Here is a 22,362-nt window from a genome sequence, read left to right as displayed (position 1 = left end):
GAGCTGGGCCATTAAAAAAAAATAGATCTTTAAATTCCAGAGGCACCTGGCTGGCTCAGTCAGTAGTGCTTGCGACTCTTGATCTCGGGGTTGTGTGTTCGAGCCCCACGTTAGGTATGGGGATTACTTAAAAATAAAACCTTAAGAAACAAAACAAAACAGAGCCGCCTGGGTGGCTCAGTCGGTTAAGTGTCCGGCTTCAGCTCAGGTCATGATCTCGCGGTTCGTGCGTTTGGGCCCCGCGTCGGGCTCTGTGCTGACAGCTCAGAGCCCGGAGCCTGCTTCCGAGTCTATGTCTCCCTCCTTCTCTGCCCCTCCTCCCCACGTGCTCTGTCTCTCTCTGCCTCTCAAAAATAAAGAAAACTAATTAAAAAAAAATTTCTTTAAAGAAACAAAACAAAACAAATCTGTAAATTCCTATATTGTGATATAGTGCTGATACAAAGCCCTTAGAAGTATTTAGGCTCTAGGCAATGTTGTATAATAAGAACAGTTTAATTAATATTAATATAAACTTTTATATCCAGTCTATAGATCTCTTTTACTTTAAACATGCATCTGTTCCTTTTGTGTCCTCTGAATTAAACATGGATATGGCATTGTTTTCATCAAATGCATTATATTTACTTAGAGACTGGGAAAAAACCCATTCTTTAACTTTCTTTTCTTTTCTTTTCTTTTTTAATGTTTATTTCTGAGACAGAGAGAGACAGAGCATGAGCGGGGGAGGGCAGAGAGAGAGGGAGACACAGAATCCAAAGCAGGCTCCGGGCTCTGAGCTGTCAGCACAGAGCCGGACATGGGGCTCGAACTCACAAACCGTGAGATCATGACCTGAGCTGAAGTCAGTCGCTCAACTGACTGAGCCACCCAGGCACCCCTAACCTTCTTTTCTTTAGTTCCTTTATCTTTGTGTGTAAAACCTGTTTTCCACTAATACTCTTTATTGCTCTTCTCAGGATGTGTTTCCTTCTTCTCCTACTTCCTTTTCAAAATTACACTGATCAAAACTAGATACAATATGCTAGTGAGTTACTTCCAGTGCAGAATTTAATGGAAAGATTTGCTTCCCAGATTGCTTTTTAATACCTGAAATTATCATTCTAGACTTTTTCACAATGACATTATATTTAATTTGAAAGCTGTTGACATTCAGGGCGCCTGGGTGGCTCAGTCGGTTAAGCGTCCAACTTCGGCTCAGGTCACGATCTCACTGCTCATGGGGTCGAGTCCTGTGTCGGGCTCTATGCTGACAGCTCAGAGCCTGGAGCCTCCTTTGGATTCTGTGTCTCCCTCTCTCTCTCTCCGCCCCTCTTCCACTTATGCTCTGTCTCTCCATCTCTCTCTCGCTCAAAAATAAATAAACATTAAAAATTTTTAAGAAAGAAAAATGAAAGCTATCGACATTCAACCAACTTTTGGTAGTAATTACTTGTAGCTCATACGGTTTCTATATTATGGTTGTGTAACGTCAACGCATATCCCCTTGTATTTTAATATGATCATTTAAAAATTTATCACGTTCATTTAAGATGTCTCAGTCCTTCAGGTATTATATAGGTACCTCCCTCTATTTAAAACAATTTTCTTAACAAAAAATATTTTTTTAAGTTCATTTCATTTATTTTGAGAGAGAGAGTGAGAGAGCACGTGCACAGCAGGGGCAGAGAGAGAAGGGGAGAGAGAGAATCCCAAGCAGGATCTGCACTGTCAACACAGAGCCCGATGCGGGGCTCAAACTCACGAACCAAGAGATCATGACCTGAGCTGAGGTCAAGAGTTGGACGCTTAACCAACTGAGCCAGTTAGGCACCCTTATTTAATAGGAATTGAAGTTTTGATACATTGGGTTAGTTTAATACAGGGGATAGAAAAAGGGTTGTTTTTTTTTTAATGCTCTGGTTTTTTTCCCCCAAAGGATGTGAAGAAGAAAAGAATAGATATGGGAAGAGTTATAGGAGGGGGAAAGGGAAACATTAGAGTAGAGAAGCCAAGAACAGATAATAATCTCCACATCAATGGAACCCAAGGCCCAGAAGAAATAGAAAAATCGAGAACTAAGATATGGATTGGGGCAGAAAGAAGTTTAGTTTAAAGCAATAGGAACCATTTTACAGATACTCTAAAAAACTGGAAACTTTGCTCAGTTTTGCGTAAACCAGAGCTGTATCGATAGAGAGTGAACTAGCATATGGAAACAGACAACACGCCTTATAGCATTTTGACAAGAGGAATGAGTACAAATGTGGTGGAAGAAAATGATTTTATATTAAAAGGACACATTTTAAGTGTGCAGGGGATCTTTTTTTTTTTTTAAGTTTTGTTTTATTTGTTCAAGTAATCCGTACATCCCACATGGGGCTCACACTCACGACCCCGAGATCAAGAGTTGCATGCTCTTTCGACTGAACCAGTCAGGCGCCCCATCAGGGTGTCTTTGAGAGTCTTCCTCGAGTTGAATGGGGGAGGAAATGTATAAGAGTAAAAGCGAAAGATAATTCTATAGAAGGCAGGTAAGACCTGTGGAGAATGACCTCCCCCTCTCTTTGAATGTGTGCACCCTTCACAAGATTAGAGTATAAAAGTTGTTTAGAGAAACTAACAACATACAGATTCTAAATATCTTGTTAGCACGCTGTTATCTGTAGAGAACTGTAGTCTCTTTAGACAAAGCTGGGATATACAGATAACAGCACGCCAAGAAGATATTTAGAATCTGTATGAATATAATCTGAATCGACAGATTCTTATTTGGATTCAGATAGCAATAGTCAGGAATAAAATTGGCAAATACGGAATTGGATGGCAGGATTGTTCATTTACACATTTGAAAGTAAAGGCTGTGAAATATACAAAAAGGGAAACTACTTTATAGGCAGTAAAAATAAAGGCAAAACCTCACAAACCAGACACTTTGCCAAAGGTAGGTAAATTAAGCTTAGAATAGAAGATATTCAGAGTGCGATAAAAGTGGCCTACGAGCTTCAGCTTCCTTTCTTGGGGGACGCCAGATTATACTGAGGAAGGGTAGAGGATTTTTTTTCTTTTTTAAGACAGTGCAAAGGGAAACAAAACGATCAGGTTTGTGAAGAGGATGACAGCTCCTGGTGACTTGGCCGGGCTGTCCAAATCGTGAGGATTGAGTCTGTACCTCAACAGGCAGTTTTAATAGAATATGGACAAAATGAGAAATGACACAGATAATGATACGGGAAGTATTCGCTCTTCCTTTTTTCAAAAGGAACAAGAAGGAATAATAAATAGTAGGCGTGGAGCGTACTGACATTACGCAGTTCCCAGTATGAAATATCTGTAGGAATATTTTAAAGACAGAAGGGGCAGCAAATGAACCAAGGTTTTTTTTTTTTTTTTTTTTTTTTTTTATTGTTGTTTTAGTAGAAGAAGACAACGGATTGGATGCAATCACTGCTTTTGACAGAATAAGCCATGATTGCCTTTCACAGGCATTATCTCTGTATGTACACCTTCGAGAAGATTCAGAAATTTTTTCATGAATAAAAATAAAGCAAGGTGGCATAGAGTGCCTAGTCTCACTTCATTGGTATTTTGGGGTCTTTTTTTGCCAGTGCCCAGGGCATAATCAGTTTCCCAAGATAAACCGTATGCTTCAACTTGCCAGAAGCTTCTAAAACTTTCACGGTACATCTTCTCCAAACCAACAGTTCCACTTTTACAAGTGATGCCCACAAGATCTACTTACACGAGTGAGGGTATGTACGAGGAGCTTTCTTGCAACATTGCTCGTAATGGCAAAAGTTGTCATTGTACATATATATATATATATGTATATATATATATACATACACACACACACATACACACACACACTCACACCCCTCCTCCCCCCCCCCCCCCCCCCCGCCTCCCACACACACAAGCAAACGATAGATTATGCATATGTATAGAAAGAGGCCTGGGGCACCTGGGTGGCTCCGTTGGTTGAGCATCCAACTCTTGATTTCGACACAGGTCATGATGTCAGGGCTGTGGGATCGAGCCCCATGTCAGGCTCGGTGCTGAGCGTGGAGCCTGCTTGAGAGTCTCTCTCCCTCTGCCCCGCCTCCACTCTAAAATTAAAAAAAATAATAAAGAAAGAAAAAAGAGGCCTGGACGTATATATCCCAAGCTGTTAGTGGTAGTTACTTCCTGTAAGTAAGTAACAGTAGTAGAGTTTTGGTTTTCCATTTATATCCTGTACTTTTATAACAAGCAGATATTTCTTTTTTTTTTTTAACTTGCAATTTATCTGAAAGAGAAAAAAGCCAAGCCCTTGTGGATCATTTAGCGATGGGAAATGGAAAATACCGAGGGTGGGGTATATAATGTTTGTGTTTATAGAAGAAAAGAGGCGTTTGTGAAAGAGTCGATATTTGTGAACAGAAACATATGTCAGTCACTGTTGGAGAAAGAAAAATATGATACATAATCCTGTTTAAAGTATATGTATAATGTATAAATATTTTTGGAATAAAAACATTACTGTCTCTCTCCAGAGAGAAAGTGGCTGGATCACATTATCTCTTTGAAGTTCTAGTTCTGTGGATGCAAGCATTTGCTTTAAAAAGCAATTTAAAGATTATGATGAGATGTTTAGACTGAGATTTATATTATACATATGTGTAGCATCAGTATTTCTAAAACTGCATCCGTCAGTATGTCATGCCTTTTGCTTCTTAAATTCGTGAAGCACAACCGTAAAGAGAAGTTTTATTTGGGGTCATGAAAATACGAAGGGGATGGAACACTCCTTGCTATTAGTTCTTGTTGTGTCACATTATTGCATTACGTTGTATATTGGAAGGTAATTTGTATGAGTTTCTTCATGATTTTTTATAATCACACATCACCGTTTTGAAACTATAGAGTAAATCTTGTGAAAATCTCCATTTCTGAGCCTTATTATTAAATTACATATTCTCTTCTTTTTGTGCATTTGATCAGCCTATTATAATCACAAAATGTTTTATTCTCCCAAGAACAGATCAAAGTAGGAGGGCGGCGGGGGGCTCCTGGGTGGCTCAGTCGGTTGAGCATCCGACTCTTGATTTTGACTCAGGTCTGATCTCACAGTCATGAGATCAAGGCCCACATCAGGCTCTGTGCAGAAAGTGGAGCCCGCTTGGGATTCTCTCTCTCTCTCTCTCTCTCTCTCTCCCTCTCTCTCACTGCCCTTCCCCCATTCATGGTGTCCCTCTCTCTTTCTCTCTCTCTCTCTCAAAATAGATAAATAAATATTAAAAAGGGGGGGGCACCTGGGTGGCTCAGTCGGTTAAGTGTCCAACTTCGGCTCAGGCCATGATCTCCTGGTTCATGGGTTCAAGCCCCACGTCGGGCTCTGTGCTGACAGCTCAGAGCCTGGAGCCTGCTTCGGATTCTGTGTCTCCCTCTCTCTGCTCCTCCCCTGACCATGCTCTATCTCTCAAAAATAAACAAACATCAAAATAAGCTAAAACCAGTCGTTGCGTGAATAAGTGAATGTATATACTCTTTCCATATTTGTTCTTAATCTAAATCAGTCATAATTTTATCTTCTTCCTACTGTGAATTAAATATACATTGTCACATATCAAATAGGTTGTTGTCTTCTGAGGAATTATTCTGTTGGCTTTATGTTCTAAATATGTTGCACGCAAATTAATATATAAACAGGATTTGAGTGTGCAGAAATGTGTATATCCGTTTAACCTTGATTAGTGTCTCAACTCACGTTCTTGTTGTAGGGCTTTGACCAGCTTCGACTTGAAGGATTGCTTTGTGATGTGACCCTGATGCCAGGTGACACGGATGACGCCTTCCCTGTGCATAGAGTCATGATGGCCTCTGCTAGTGATTACTTCAAGGCCATGTTCACAGGTAGGTTGGCTCGTCACATTCTGCACCCACATTAAAACAATATGGAAAATACGTGTTTAAATGTTTTTATTTCTAAAGTGAAATTCAGTTCTTTTGATCTGTATCTTTCCCAGAAGAAATAGTTTCAAAAGCAATATACAGGGGCGCCTGGGTGGCCTAGTCGGTTGGGCGTCTGACTTTGACTTAGGTCATGATCTCAGGGTTCATGAGTTCAAGCCCCACATCGGGCTCTCTGCTGTCAGCACAGAGCCTGCTTTGGATCCTCTGTCCCCCTGTGTCTCTTTCCCTCTCCCGCTCATTCTCTCTCTCTCTCTCTCAAAATAAATAAACTTAAAAAAAAAAAAAAAAGGAATATACACCCAGTATGTGTGGTTGTAGGTGGCATTTTTTAAAACTTGGGAAATGGATGTACCTTTTTCATACCTGTGTCCACTTTAATTTCACAGCTTTTCTTTTTCTCTCTGCCAGAGACTCTGGGTCCCACTAATACAATCTTTAATCTGTCAAAAGATACAAAGTGACAGGGGAACATTCTGGAAGCTCTTGCATTGTATACAACTTCCATTAGGATAGAGATATTCCTCTTTAAGTACTCTCTTTTAACTATAAAATATGCAGAAGTCTGACTCTGACGTGAATGCTTGCATAGAATAAAACTTTGCCTTGATTTCACCGCATCTAATTGGCGGCAGAAGCGAGTTTGACCTTAATTAAATTATCCACCCTTGTTTAATTGACTGTCTTTTTATTTAAGGTGGCATGAAAGAACAAGATTTAATGTGCATTAAGCTTCATGGTGTGAGCAAAGTCGGTTTAAGGAAAATTATTGATTTCATTTACACTGCAAAGCTTTCCCTTAACATGGACAACCTTCAAGATACACTAGAAGCTGCCAGTTTTCTACAGATTCTGCCGGTTTTGGACTTCTGCAAAGTGTTTCTCATATCTGGGGTAAGGCATTCTCACAGCTTCAAGGCTTTTCCTGCAGGACACCCTGACGTCGCCTGTTTGGAGACGGATGAAATTCGTTGCGTGGGCGTACGAAACGTTGGCCGTTCAAGACGCGCGTCAGGTAGTGCGAGCTCTGGAAGCAAGTTGAGAGGAAAACAGTACCAGTGCGTTTTTACAAACAGAATTACGTAATAGAAATCTGTGGTGTAATCGCATGGCATCAGACAGTGATAGCGCTTCGTAACGATAAAGATTTTATTTTTTAATTTTTAAAAAAATGCTATTTATTTTTGAGAGAGAGAGACACGGAATGTGAGCCGGGGAGGGGCAGAGGGAGAGGGAGACACAGAATCCGAAGCAGGGCCGAGGCTCTGAGCTGTCAGCACAGAGCCCGATGTGGGGCTCGAACTCGTGAACTGCGAGATCATGACCTGGGCTGAAGTCAGACGCTGAACCGACTGAGCTACCCGGGCACCCCATAGCGATATAGATTTTAAACTGTTTGTTGATGTTATATATCTTAATCTGGTTTTATTTACCTTAACGATTTTATACAGGCAGGCTTCTTTTTTCTTTTTCTTTTTTTCCACTTTGTATAAGTTTTTTTTTTAATCCGATTTTTTTTATTTTGGTAAAATACACCATAAAATTTGCCATCTTTACCATTATTATTATTTTTTTTTTTAATTTACATTGAAGTTAGTTAGCATATAGTGTAATCATGATTTCAGGAGTAGAATCCAGTGATTCATCCCCTACATATAACACCCAGTGCTCATCCCAACGAGTGTCCTCCTTAATGCCCATCACCCATCTAGCCCATCCCCCTCCAGTGCCCTCAGTTTGTCCTTTATATTCAAGAGTCTCCTGGGGCACCTGGGTGGCTCAGTCGGTTGAGCGTCCGACTTCGGCTCAGGTCATTATCTCGCAGTTGACGAGTTCGGGCCCCGCGTCGGGCTCCGTGCTGATGGCTCGGAGCCTGGAGCCTGCTTCGGATTCTGTGTCTCCCTCTCTCTCTGCCCCTACCCCGCTCACACTCTGTCTCTCTCTCTCTCTCAAAAATAAATAAACATGAAAAAAAACCTTTTTTTAAAAAAGAGCCTCTTATGTCTTGCCCCTCTCCCTGTTTTGATATTATTTTTGCTTCCCTTCCCTGATGTTCATATGTTTTTATACAGGCAGACTTCTTAAATGGAATTCCATGGAAACATAATCTGAGCTTCTAGAAGCCTTTTAAACCAGGCTCAGTAATTTTTTTTCCTTCCTTAAATATGGGAGCCAGGTCTTGAGAAGAAGTAATACTTATGTGACAACATATAGAAAAATAAGTCTTAATTGCATGGAAACGCATCACCCACTGAATGGTTTTTAGCCTTTATTAATAGACAGGAGAAGACACAGCTACCAATGAACTGCTTAGCGGTCACGTGGTTCCTGAAGGCACTGCCCTATTTGAGACTCTTAAATTCTGCTTCCGGGAAATGAAATGCTTTGGTTGCAAGGAGATATTGCCCGGAAGATTTCTGGAGTTTATGGAACTTGCTTTTGTAATTGGAGAATTATGGCAGCGGTAAATTTTGATATGTTTTCTAATTTATTATATGAGTAGATAATACATTTTTCTACCCTTGATTTAAACTCCTACCAATTCTAATATCGGTAAATTATTGCTGTTAGGCTTTCTAAAAGTTGCATTGACTAAACCGGGAGCCCAGTTTGCAAACCCTCGGTTTTAAGAGAACGTGTCCTTAGCGCTTTTATTAATAAGCTACTCCTTGTCTTATAAAGTCAGCCCACAGCTAATTTAACAGGACTGTGGAAAGTGTGTCTTGTTTGTGTGTTTCCATTTTAAAGCATCCATACTACTGTCTCACCGTTATTTATAAACTTTTGAACTAACAGCCAAAAGGCAGTATGGGGTTACAGTGTTGTTTATTCTCTATCACGTGCGTAACCCACATGAAGTGTATTTCTCAAGATGCTGCTTGTCAGTACTGAATCTGAGCGCCGACTCTCGTTTTAATTTAGTCACACAAGGCCCTCCCCCTTAGGACCTGTAAGCACCTTTCTTCTAGGTTCGTACCCCTGACATCATGTAACACCTTCATCCCAGGAAAAAAATGAACTGAATGTATTTTTTAAGTGTATCACGTCCAATAATTACTTTAGTAATAACACTTAATGCTTACGTTTATATACTCTCAGCATTTGCTTTTACACTGATCTCAGCAACACACGTGGTCATCCTGAGCCAAACTACATACAGTGTTATGATTTCTTTGGAACTGGTCATTAATAATAGACGTTCATGGTCAACCTCTTCTCTCATAGCGAATTGTAGTACTTAGACCTTTAGATGTGGGCGGCGATCTGTTCCTTTACCTGAAAGGAAAGGACCAAATGGAATAGAGCACAATTTATGAAAAGTCGTAAAAGTATACAGTTGTCAGAATAACAGTATGAAGAACGATTGTGTTCTAGAAAACTCTAAAACAAGTTTATTTAAAGATGACATCAAAGTAATTTTGCAATATTGACACATTTTGTGTAATTAGGAGGTTGGTTCTTTAACCTATTTGAAACATTTATTGTAACTGCGTGCTTTACCCGTTTGGAAATTTCTTCATTTTTATGAAGACTTACTATTGCTTTAAAGATTGTATTATTCATTCCTAGTGTCCTCTGCGGACCTCCTAAAACCCATTTCTAGTGGAGAAGAGGCTTGTGTCTGACAAAGCGTACCTGTGGTACAGTTTACTCCTTCCTCTCGGTTTTCGAAGTTTCTCTGAACTCTGAGGAAAAACACCTCTTTTCTTAGCACCGTTCTATTTACCTGTCTTTCATCCTGTTTGCTGAGGATATGTCTGTGTGATTTTACTGTGGAAATACTCCCTCTCAGAATCCATGATAGTTTTTGAGAACAGTTGGTCGATCATTGGCATAGAGATTATCTAAAATCCAACTTTTCCCTTATCCCTTCTTTCATGCATTCCATTTCTTAGTCAAATGTTCAGCCTTACTCTATTTATTTCCTCTTTCCTTCTCAGCAAGCAAGTGGATCAGGCACGAGTAGCCCTTGGAAGTTTCTAGATAATGTATTTTTTCAACGGTAGATTTGTTTTGAGTTCTCCCGCAAGCTAACTTTTATGGATCATTTTTACATAGGACGGTCTCATGTTTTAAGAATTGCGTGCTTAAACCAAAGGTTTTGAGCGAATAGGTGTATGCTTTTAATGATGTGGTGGGATTATACTTCACGTAACCAAAACACTACTTAGGCTTGAGCTTTTAGAAAGAAAAATCAGCTTCCCATACAACTCTGGTCTATCCCCTTCTTAATTGTTTGTGTGGGTGAGAAGGAGCAGTGGTACAATAAATGTGACTCGGCAAATAACCCCCAAAGCGTTTTTATGTTAGTTTTGCGTGATGACTTTAAATACGACAATAAAACCGCCCTCGCCTTTGGTGAGATAGAAAAACACCAGTGTTCTAGAACAGAGCATCAGCCTCCGTAGAACAAGAACCACTCCCCGCTTTGCCATCCTTCGCAGCAATGCTTTTCTCTTAGGGTGTTAATGACTATTGTAGTTTATAGGCTCAGGTGCTTTTGTTCTTGCTATGTTACTTTCCTGGTAGTTGTAGAAAAGAGAACTATGAAATGGATACAAAGGGATAACAGTGAAGGATGCAAAGCGGAGTAGGTAAAATTTTCTAAAAACATTGGCTTTCCGGGGCGTCCGGGAGGCTCAGCTGGTTAAGCGTCCAACTCTAATTTCTGCTCAGGTCACGATCTCATGGTTTGTGAGTTCGAGCCATGCGTCGGGCTCTGCGCTGCCAGTGCGGAGCCTGCTTGGGATTCTGTCTCTCTCTCTCTCTGTTCTTCCTCCACTTGCGCTGTTTCTCTCTCTCTCTCTGAAAATAAATAAATAAACTTAAAAACATTTGCTTTCCGATATCATGGAGACGATGGAAAATTATCTGTTTAGTTACATGCCTAGAAATGGCATTCATTTCCGTCTTTACGACATTCTATAACTACAGCATGCTAAATGCTGTGCGGCCATTCCCTGATTTACACACAGGTTGTCGTTAAGTTTTTTATCATTTGTCTGCTGTTTGGAATTTGTAACATCTCGCATCTGCCCCCACGGAACCACTGTGACGGAGGATTTCAGGCCAGCCCACAAAACCCAATTTGTAACGTAAGGTTGCTGAAGCAGGACGTTTGTCATTGAACCGGCAATATGACAATTGAAATATACAATTATACAGAATAAACAAACCCGAATGAAGGTGAGCAAGGAACCATTTTCTTTTTATATAAAAGCGTATCGAATCCGAGAACGAAGATGCCATTGTGCTTTCGACTTGGTGATACTCTTTCTTTAAGCTCATTGTTTTAAAGTTGTGTTGCTGTTTTTCCTTGATGCATGTATAGCCTTGGTTCCACTCGTACATTTATCATCACTGATCCGGGTGGGGAAGCTCACAATGAAACGTAGAGAGGTTTTTTTATGGAGGCTACTGAGGGTAATAGAGAGTTTGCGACCGTGGAAAACGAAGGCGCCCATGTGGGAGAGGCAAAAGGCAGAGTAAAGGAGTTCTCTCAAGGGAAACATGAAGGAAATCAGAAGAAGTCATTGGAAAAGACAGTTTCTTTTACTGTTAGGGGATGACGTCAGCAGCAAGCTTTGGGAATATCCTTCTTGATGTAAGAATTTCCTGTATGCTACTTGCATTTCACATTCCTTATTTGATCCAAATTGGATTTACCCATAAAAATTAACATGTCTTTTCAGATAATTCTTTTTTGCCTTTGGGGAGGTTTAATGCAAATTAGAGGAAAACTCATATAGATAATTTTTCGATGAATCGAAACCGTTCCTCCCCTCCCGCACCAAACCAATCTCGACTCCCTTATTGTCACGGCTGACATTCGGCAAGTGATACCCACATACTGGTTGTTTATGGTTGAGCATCTATTCTCATTCACAGATACCCAGACTGGGCTGGGTGTTAAATATTCCAAGTACTAGTCCTTCCTACACCCTCTGTCCCCCTCAGTCGTTCATTTGATTTCTTCCCAGTGTGTGGACACGCATTCTCTCTCTGAAGTGGTTGTATTTGACGCCAGGCTGCCATTTTAATAAACTAGACAGCACCAAGGACGCTTTGGCACATGGACTATCTGAGGAGCATCCCCCCTCCCCGCCCCCCCCCCCCCCCGCCCAAACTTGCCAGCTAATTCCCTGGTCTTTGCACTTTTTCTTAAGAGTTACAAAAGCAGAGACTCGTTTTAGTTTTTGCTTTTTTCCGAAGTGGAAGTTTATGTGTGTAACACACCGATCTTCAACAGAATACCATCTGATTTCTGATGAATTTCTGATTTCTGATGAAACCTGTCATTAAAATATCATATTATGGCAGTGAAATGTTTGGGTGCATCGAGTGTGATTTGAACAATTTAATACAGCCGCAGTGAGGGACAGTATGTTAATGAGAGTAGCACTTTGAAAATTCTGATGCTTTTAGGGTGAAAATTCTGGAACTGCCTTTAGGGTGACCTATGAAGGTTGTTTGATTGCAGTAGAAGAATTTATAATATTTTATATCAAGGCAACTGAAATGTGCACTTGATTATTTTAAAAGCAGTTTTACTGGTTCTCATAAGTGGTTGAGAAATTTTGTCCTTTTTTGCTTCTATATCCTTTAAAACACTAATGTGTATTTGAATTCATGTCTGTAATAACTCTTCCTTGGAATTCGGGCCAGGTTATATATTCAGATGAAATTAGAGTCCTTTCTACTTATGAGTTGTTTTTTTAAAATAAGCTTTAAACTTCCTATTTTATATTTCAAGATGTAATGCATTCTAATATATACATGAATTTCATTAAATGTTACATTACTGCACACATCCATTATTTAATACTATCTAGGCTAAATGTTTGGGTATATGCTAACTGAAGCACTTTTAAGAATCATGACTAAGAGGTTGATGAAAATGAACCATAATTGAATAATCGTGTATTTTTCCAAAAATCATTTACCATTATTCCATCACTTTGGTCTGCTCACATTGTTAACTGTTATTCTAGACTTTGCTTCCATAATCCCTATAGTCTACAATTAATTATTTGAGCTTTGATTACATGCACTTCATAAGAACCAATTTTCTATTCCATACTTTTTGTCTGAGTTGCATTTAAAAATTAATAAGGGTCTAGTAATTTTCTATATCAATTCAAAATCTATTCTATTTTTAGTTGTCTCTATCGTCACTTCTTTAATTTGTATATTGCCAATAATTATAGTATTTAACCTTTGTTATATACCCACAGCGTGATAGCTGTTGTACATGGGGTATAGAAAATACTTAGTCCTTCTATCAAGAAGATGACAATTTGGGGGCGCCTGGGTGGCTCAGTCGGTTAAGCGGCTGACTTTGACTCGGGTCGTGATCTCGCGGTTCGTGAGTTCGAGCCCCGCATCGGGCTCTTGTGCTGACATCTCCGAACCTGAAGCTTGCTTCTGATTCTGTGTCTCCCTCTGTCTCTGCCCCTCCCCTGCTCACATTCTGTGTCTCTCTCTCAAAAATAAATAAACCTTAAAAAAAATTAAGAAGATGACAATTTGGAAGGTTATGAAATATCATTCTCTGGTGATTTTTTTTTTAATTTTTTTTTCTTAACATTTATTTATTTTTGAGACACAGAGAGACAGAGCATGAACAGGGAGGGTCAGAGAGAGGGAGACACAGAATCTGAAACAGGCTCCAGGCTCTGAGCTGTCAGCACAGAGCCCGACGCGGGGCTCGAACTCACAGCCCTCACGGACCACGAGATCATGACCTGAGCTGAAGTCGGCCGCTTAACCGACTGAGCCACCCAGGCGCCCCTCTCTGGTGATTTTTAAGAAAAGACTAGACAGCTTTCTGTATATCCTAGTGGTCTGTCAAGGTCTTTTGCAGTCTTGTGTATCTGTATCTGAGCATACTGATATATAGAAGATATTTTCCAAATGCCCTTCAATAAAAGGCAGACTTTTTTTTTTTTATGCTGTTGTTTTAGTAATTATTCTCTTATTGGATGAAGTCGAAGCGGGAAATGGGGAAGGAACTAAATACCTTGATCCCATTTCTAATTCAGTTTCAATTTTTTAATCTTGGTTTGTTTTGTAGGCTATCAGTTTAGACTTCTATTTGGTGAGCAACAACGTCATTTTGCTTATTTGAAGTACCCATTTCTTGTTGCTTTTATCTGTAATCCTATCACTCATGACGAGAATCTGCAAACTTGGGGATCATTTTTACGTTCCCACCAACCTTTGCTTATCCCTGCTAGTAAATGTGTTCAAAGGTGCAAATTACCTTTGCTCTGGGGAAGGGCTACTCCTTTCCGGACTCAGAAAGTAGATTCGTTACCCCAGACGTTAATTCCTGCCACCCGGAGTGATTTGGGCAAGTGACTAATGACTGTAACTTCATTTACATGATGAAAAATTTTATAAGCTGCCAACTTGCCACTCCTACAATTGGATTGAAACGTACTTTTTATTAATCACATTGGAAATCCAAGGTATTGAACAGTGTTAAACTGTGTCTTTCAAAAGGCCCATAATTTGTTAATTTGTTTTTCCTAATTCTTCTTTTGTGTTACAGTTCTGTTTTAGGTATTCTTTAATATATAGCTATTAAGTTTAATAAGCAATTAAAATTTTTTGGAGATTCCTGTAAAGCAAATTGTTAAAATTCTTCCTGAGTAATAAATCTATGAAAATAGCCTCCTGTGTGTGTGTGTTAACCTTAGAGCTTTCTGTGATAATGTATCAGCTGGGCTGATACTTTATGCAGAGAAGTAATTATTTCAGTCTCATTTCAGCTTTTAAATAAAAGGATAATAGAAGGATTAGGCAATTTTCTCTTAATCATCTGCCAATCTGGTAACAATACAGGTATGTCAGTGAAGTTTACGTGACATATGTGAACACACACACTGACAAAATTAAGAGAAAACCTTTGAGTCCTTTGCCTGTGACCTGCCTGTGTGTTTGTATACACACACAGATAGTTGTATGGCAGGCTTATTTTAGTGATTGATTCCTTGCATAACATTTGCTGATATGATTTTCCCGTTTTCCCTTCTGACCAGTTATTAAGGCTTCGGCAAGAGCTCTTGCTGAAGACGAGCCTCTCCATCACTTGTCTCCTTTTTCTGGAAGTTTCCATTTTTGCTATATTGTGATCTGTCCAGGGGAGACTTCTCTGGGCTCATTTTGACTCCAGGCACAGCTTGAGTATGCTAGAGGAAGAGAATGGCCCGGGGAAACTATGTTGCAAAGCCATCATCACAGACACCAGAAACTAACAACTGCATGAGTAAATGTGATGGGAGACAACACCTGTTCCAGCCCTCGTGAAAATGATTCCTTTCCTTGTATTTCTGCATAAATAATGTGAAAATAACTTCACCCTAGGAATGATTGCCTTAGTAGATTACCTTTATTAGGAACAATAACTTTTGAAGGGATCAAAATGAATTATGGTAATGAATCATGACTCTTTACATGAAAGAGAAATCTAGAGATCCTGTAGTAGAGACTTTCTGTTTTGTGGATTGATTTGCTAGCAAGGTTACTTTTAGGAATCATGACTGAGAAGATGGGTTGAGATGAACCGTAATAGAATAACCCTCTATTTTTCCAAAATTTCCATCTAGCCAGAATTTTATTAGTATGTTTTTGAGAGGGAACACACATTTCCAAGAAGAGAAAAGGAATTTTTTGGCCACAGTCAAGTTATAACATTGTTTCTCACGGTAACTTCTAATCTACTGATTTTGATAATTTTCCTTATTTTTCAATAGTCAATAAATATGTCTGCCACTTTTCTTTTTTTTTAAATTCTAATTCCAATATAGTTGACATAGTGTTATATTAGTTTCAGTTATACAATATAGTGATTCAGCAATTCTATACATTGTTCTGGGTTCATCATGATAAGCGTACTCTTAATTCCCTTCACCTGTTTCACCCATTTCCCTGCCCACCTCCCCTCTGGGAACCATCTGTTCTCTGTAGTTACGAGTCTGTTTTTTTGGTTTGTCTCTTTACTTCTTTGTTCATTTGTTTTGTTTCTTAAATTCTACATATGAGTGAAATCATACAGTATTTGTCTTTCTCCGACTAACTTATTTCGCTTACCTTTATACTCTCTACACCCATCCATGTTGCTGCAGATAGCAAGATTTCATTCTTTTTTACGGCTGAATGATATTCCATTGTATATCTGTATATCTGTATATCCATATAGATATATGTATATGTGTATATATATATGTGTGTGTATACACACACACACACACACACACACACCCCCCACATCTTCTTTATCCATTCATCTATTGATGGACACTTGGGTTGCTTACATAATTTGGCTGTTGTAAATAATGCTGCAATAAACAGGGTGCATGTATCCTTTCAAATTAGTGTTCTCATATTCTCTGGGTAAATATCCAGTAGTGTGACTACTGGATCATATGGTAGTCCTATTTTTAATTTTCTGAGGAACCTCCATACTCTTTTTCAGAGTGGCTGCACCGGATTACATTCCGGCCAACAGTGCATGAGGGTTCCTTTTTCTCCACATCCTTGCCAACACTTGTTGCTTCTTGTGTTTTTGACGTTAGCCATTCTGACGGGTTTGAGGTGATATCTCTTTATGGTTTTAATTTGCATTTCCCTGATGGCTACAGATGTTGAGCACTTCTTCATGTGTCTGTTGGCCATCTGGATGTCTTCTTTGAGGAAATATCTGTTCGTGTCTTCTCCCCATGTTTTAAATCAGATTATCTATGTTTTCTTGGTGTTGAATTGTGTAAGTTCTTTATATATTTTGGATATGAACCCTTTTTTGGATATCTTATTCACAAATAGCTTCCCCATTCAGTCTTTTTGTTTTGTTGACTGTTTCCTTTGCTGCGCAGAAGTTTTTATTTTGATGTAGTCCCAGTAGTTTATTTTTTGCTTGTGTTTCCATTGCATCAGGAGATATATCTAGAAAAATGTTACGATAGCCGATGTCAGAGAAATTACTGCCTGTGCTCTCTTCTACGATATTTATGGTTTCAGGTCTCACTTTTCGGTCTTTAATCCATTTTGAGGTTACTTTTGTGTATGGCATAAGAAAGTGTTCCAGTTTCATCCTTTTGCATGTACCTTCTCCAGGGTCCTCTACACCATTTGTTGGAGAGACTATCATTTTCCCATTGCATGTTTTTGCCTCCTTTGTCGAAGATTAATTAACCATATAATCACGGGTTTACTTCTGGGCTTTCTATTCTGTTCTGTTGATCTACGTGTCCGTTTTTGTGCCGATACCACACTGTGTTGATCACTACAGCTTTGTACGATAACTGGAAATCTGGGATTGTGATACCTCCAGCTTCGTTTTTCTTTGTCAAGATTGCTTTGGCTGTTTGGGGTCTTATGCAAATTCTAGGATTGTTTGTTCTAGTTCTGTGAAAAATGCTCTTAGCATTTTGATAAAGATTGCATTAAATGTGTAGATTGCCCTGTGCAGTGTGGACCTTTTAACGGTATCTGTTCTTGCGATCTATGAACATGGAATATATTACCATTTGTGTCATCTTCAGTTTTTTCATCGGTGTTTTATAGTTTCCAGTGTACATGTCTTTCACCTCCTTGGTTAAGTTTATTTCTAGGTATTTTATTATTCTTGGCATAATTGTAAATGGGATTGTTTTCTTTTCTTTTCTTTTTTGCTACTTCATTGTTGGTATATGGAAATGCAGTGGGTTTCTGTATATTGATTTTGTATCCTGAAACCTTACTGAATTCATTGAACAGTTCTAGTAGCTTTTTGCAACAGTTCTAGTAGTTTTTTGGTGGAGTCTTTCGGGTTTTCCATATATAATATCATGTCCTCTGCAAATATCGAAGGTTTTGCTTCTTGCTTCCCAATTTGGATGCCTTTTATTTCCTTTTCTTGTCTGATCACTGTGGCTACGACTTCCAGTACTATGTTAAGTAAAAGTGGTGAGAGTAGACATCCTTGTCTTGTGCTTGATCTCAGGGAAGAAGCTCTTAGTTTTTCCCCATTGAGTATGATGTTAGCTCTGGGATTTTCATATATGGCCTTTATTATGTTGAGGTATGTTCCCTCTAAACCTACATTGTTGAGGGTTTTTATCATGAATGGATATTGTGCTTTGTCAAATGCTTTTTTCTGCATCCGTTGAAATGATCGCATGGTTTTTAACCTTTCTCTTGTCGATGCGTTGTAGATAATTTTCTTTTTGTCACTTTTGTAATGGATTGGTGGTTTGTGAATTCTCTTTAGGTCATTAATGTATTTCGATAACAATTTTTATTTGCATCTATAGGGACAGTAAAATTCTCAGTATAGTCTTATTCTAGAACAGGTATTTTTGTTATCCAGATGTGAGTGTCATGAAAACAGAAGTATCTTAACATTGTCTATTGATTCAACAGGTCACTTTAGACAATTGTGTCGAAGTCGGTCGGATCGCCAACACCTACAATCTGACAGAAGTGGATAAATACGTCAACAGTTTTGTCTTGAAGAATTTTCCCGCATTGCTGAGCACCGGGGAGTTCTTAAAACTCCCTTTTGAGCGTCTTGCCTTCGTGCTTTCCAGTAATAGCCTTAAGCATTGCACTGAACTCGAGCTCTTTAAGGCCACCTGTCGCTGGCTACGCCTGGAAGAGCCTCGGATGGACTTTGCTGCAAAATTAATGAAGAACATACGATTTCCACTGATGACACCACAGGAGCTCATTAATTATGTGCAAACCGTGGATTTCATGAGAACTGACAACACGTGCGTGAATCTCCTTTTGGAAGCCAGCAATTACCAAATGATGCCGTATATGCAGCCAGTGATGCAGTCAGACAGGACTGCCATTCGCTCTGACACCACTCATCTGGTCACACTGGGAGGAGTTCTGAGGCAGCAGCTGGTTGTCAGCAAGGAATTGCGCATGTATGATGAAAAGGCCCACGAATGGAAATCTTTAGCCCCCATGGATGCCCCAAGGTACCAGCATGGCATTGCCGTCATTGGAAATTTCCTCTATGTCGTCGGCGGACAGAGTAATTATGACACGAAAGGGAAAACGGCGGTCGATACAGTCTTCAGATTTGATCCTCGCTACAATAAATGGATGCAAGTCGCATCTTTAAATGAAAAGCGCACCTTCTTCCACCTAAGTGCCCTCAAAGGATACCTGTATGCAGTCGGCGGGCGAAACGCGGCTGGTGAACTGCGTAAGTGTGCGCATTTATGTTGAGCATAGAGTCTAATTTCTTTACCCCCAAATTCTTGTTAAATCATAAAATAAGCAGTTCCATAAAATTAAAGGCAAAGACGTAGCTAGGGTTTCATTTAAACTGGTGTTCTAAAGTATTATTATCATCATTTCCTAAAATAGCAGAGATAATCTGTATGCCTAATCCGAGTGTATGTTGTTGGCCAGGGTACAAATTATATTTTAGGAATGTATCAGTATGTTGCAGAATATTTTATTTGGCAGTATATATGGTTTTCACCTTGACAGTATAACTGCACAGTATATTCTGCTAATTTAAATTCTGATAGAATATCAGACAGAAGTTTGGCACGTTTCCTTATTTTCCATTTTTAAAAGCCCACATAATATTTCAGTGAGCAGGTTAAACTCCTTCCCTACAGAGGACCCACTGTGACTGCTTCTTCTTTTACATAATCTGTTACCCTATCCCAGACCACATAGTAAGGTCATTTTCTTTGTCAATTAAATGCACAAAGTTCGATATTACCCAAAGTTTATTTACTTTGAGTAATATGATCTGGGGCTATTCGTTTCAAAAACCATTCTCTCTTGGTGAAATACCAAACAGCTTTCTTCGCTAAAACTGATGGCCACTTTTTTGTCTCCCTAAATCTAAAATTGGTCACAAGTACGGTGAACAGAGAGCAGTACTTTGGCTACATCAATTTTGTAATTTTAGATGAAATTGGGATGAGATAGCTGTCCAAAAAGAAGTCAGGAAGACCACATTTACTGTCACGCCTTACGTATCTGTCATTACCATCATTGCTTGGCCTTTTTTGCCATCCTTCTTTTATTCGGTTATGAATTGAGTCCTTGTAGCTGACCAGCGTCCCAGGCTCTGTAATGCTGGGGAAGTGAAAGATGTTGGCATCGGCTCTGGATAAATTGAGAGTAATTATCAAAATCTTTTTCTTCTGTAGTCTAAGAAATAAAAAGTAGCTTAATGGATTTGAGAACAAGCTGTTTATTGGAGGCAAAGAGAACTGCTCTCAGCTCTTACGCTTTCCAGCTTATCAAGCCCTTTCTTGTTCGTGATGTCTTAATGTCACTGACCTTTCCTACCCACAGTTTGATTTCTTCTTTTGCTGTCGTAGTGATATTTTTTCTAAGACCAGGCTTTCCAAATGGTTGGGCTTCAGGTGTCATTATCATGAACCACACAGATTCCCCAGTGTATTTTAATAATCAGAATTTTTAAAGTTTATTTATTTATTTTTGAGAGAGAGAGTGAGAGAGAGCACATGAACAAGTAGGGGAGAGACAGAGTGACAGAGAATCCCAGGCAGGCTCCCTGCTGCCAACGCAGAGCCCGACGCGGGGCTCAAACTCACGAACCGTGAGGTCATGCCCCGAGCCAAAACCAAAAGTCAGACTCTTGACCGACTGAGCCACCCAGGCGCCCCCCAGTAATCCGACTTTGAAAAGCATTTGAGGCATTAGTATCCTTCAGTGTAGAATTGTCATTTCAGGTCTCCTCAGTCACGCCACACAAGTTATTTTCATGTTGTTCTGGTATTTTACACTTACAGCGTCTGGAAATATCCAGAAGCTGCAGCTAGTGACTTGGTGCTTTCTCAGGAAAACCACTGGTCTCGGATAATCTTTACAAGTTTACAAATTATAGGTCTTCGATCCCGGCAGTCAGCGGTCATCTCAAAACCTCTTTCTCGAGGGAAATAGTGCTTGCCCACTGATGTCCCCACCCCTGTCAATAGGAAGTTTTCAGTGTATGGTTCCTAGTGTTAATTAGAGGCCTTATTCTTCTGAGAATTTATAATCTTTGGGCCAGGGAGAATCATTACATAAAACCAGGAAGCTAGAGGCTTTCTTTTTCTGAGCTCTGGCCATGTTATCCTCATTGGGCAACCGGCCTCTTCCTTGCTCGTGACCTTCAGAAATCACACCCTCTATCTCTTATTAAAAATACCTTCTGTGTTGCAGTTTGAAAGTAAAAAAGAAAGAAGCCTGCTTTTCATGGGCTATTCCAAATTCATAATAACTCTTTGATTATATTTAGGCTTTAAAATCACAATCTCCCAAAGTTGCATCCTGAGGATAATGACTTAAATCTTCCCAGAAAATATTCCCCCTCTAGTTGGTAAACTTAGGCCCATCTTTATCTAAATTCATAAACTGCATTTTTCGCAAGTACACGTATCGTCATAATATAGACCCAAAGCCTCAATACCAAGAAACAACTCAAGTTCCATTTAAAGGCCAATGATATGTCTTTCCTTTGACATTACCTCCCATAATCTATAAGTAAGTAAACGTTTGTGGAAAAGGACTGGTTTCCTTAAAGTCAGCATACCCAGCAAAGCCAGTCTGTAGTAATTTTTTTTAGTTCATTTACTTATTTTTGTGTGAGAGAGAGAGACAGACACACAGACAGAGAGCAGGGCAGGAGCAGAGAGCAGAGGGAGACAGAGAGAATCCCAAGCAGGCTCCGCACAGCCAGTGCAGACCCCTACATGGGGCTCAAACCCACGAACCGTGAGATCATGACCTGAGTCGAAATCAGGAGTCATATGCTTAACCGACTGAGCCCCCCCGGGCACACCAAGCATGTGACTCTTGGTCTCAGAACTGTAGGTAGAGATTCCTTAAAAATAAAATCTTAAAAAAAAATTAATAGGTTCATCAGTACCGGCATATTATTTATTCTTCATATATACAATGACCATTGCCTATATGTAATTATGAAAAGAAACCAGGGGCAGCATTTACAAGACACTTTCGATCATTTTAATGCATTTGGCTTTTTAAAATCCCTTCGTGGAGTGTATGGACCTAAACCTATAGTACATTAAAAGATACTACTAATGCATATGGGAAAGATAATTCCTTAGAAATGCTGCTTTCCTGTGACACCAGGTACAATTGGAAATGACGTGAAGCTTAGACCAGCTGTCACTTACGAGAAAGAGGAGTCCGTTATTTCTGGCATCTTCCAAATTTATGTCATACAAGAGATCGATCTTCCATTGAGGTTTTCTATACTGAAGAGAGAGATGACAGCTCAGATATCTTGCGCTTCTGTTCCATATTAATAAGTCAAGCTTTGAAATACTGAAAAACTTAACAGAAAACGTGTTAGGTTCTTTTTTCAAATAAATGCACAATAAAGTTACTGAAATTTATCAAATGCCTCCCTATCCCTTAACGGATTTGCAGTTTTGTTCA

The 22,362-nt window shown here is 39.5% G+C and overlaps 1 protein-coding gene across 6 annotated transcripts in view; it reads left to right on the top strand.

Annotated features, from left to right (window-relative positions):
- Positions 1-22,362, top strand: part of KLHL13 (kelch like family member 13) — a 199,812-nt gene that overhangs the window by 169,573 nt on the left and 7,877 nt on the right. For all 6 annotated transcript variants that reach the window (XM_042974024.1, XM_042974023.1, XM_042974025.1 and 3 more), the window contains 3 exons: positions 5,742-5,874; positions 6,629-6,825; positions 18,337-19,132. In XM_042974024.1, the coding sequence (XP_042829958.1) occupies positions 5,742-5,874; positions 6,629-6,825; positions 18,337-19,132 (1,126 nt within the window). The remainder of the gene's footprint in view (positions 1-5,741; positions 5,875-6,628; positions 6,826-18,336; positions 19,133-22,362) is intronic.

This window comes from Panthera tigris, chromosome X, assembly GCF_018350195.1.
Source record: "Panthera tigris isolate Pti1 chromosome X, P.tigris_Pti1_mat1.1, whole genome shotgun sequence".
Taxonomy (NCBI): Eukaryota; Metazoa; Chordata; class Mammalia; order Carnivora; family Felidae; genus Panthera; species Panthera tigris.
This window is presented reverse-complemented; position numbering and strand designations above follow the sequence as displayed.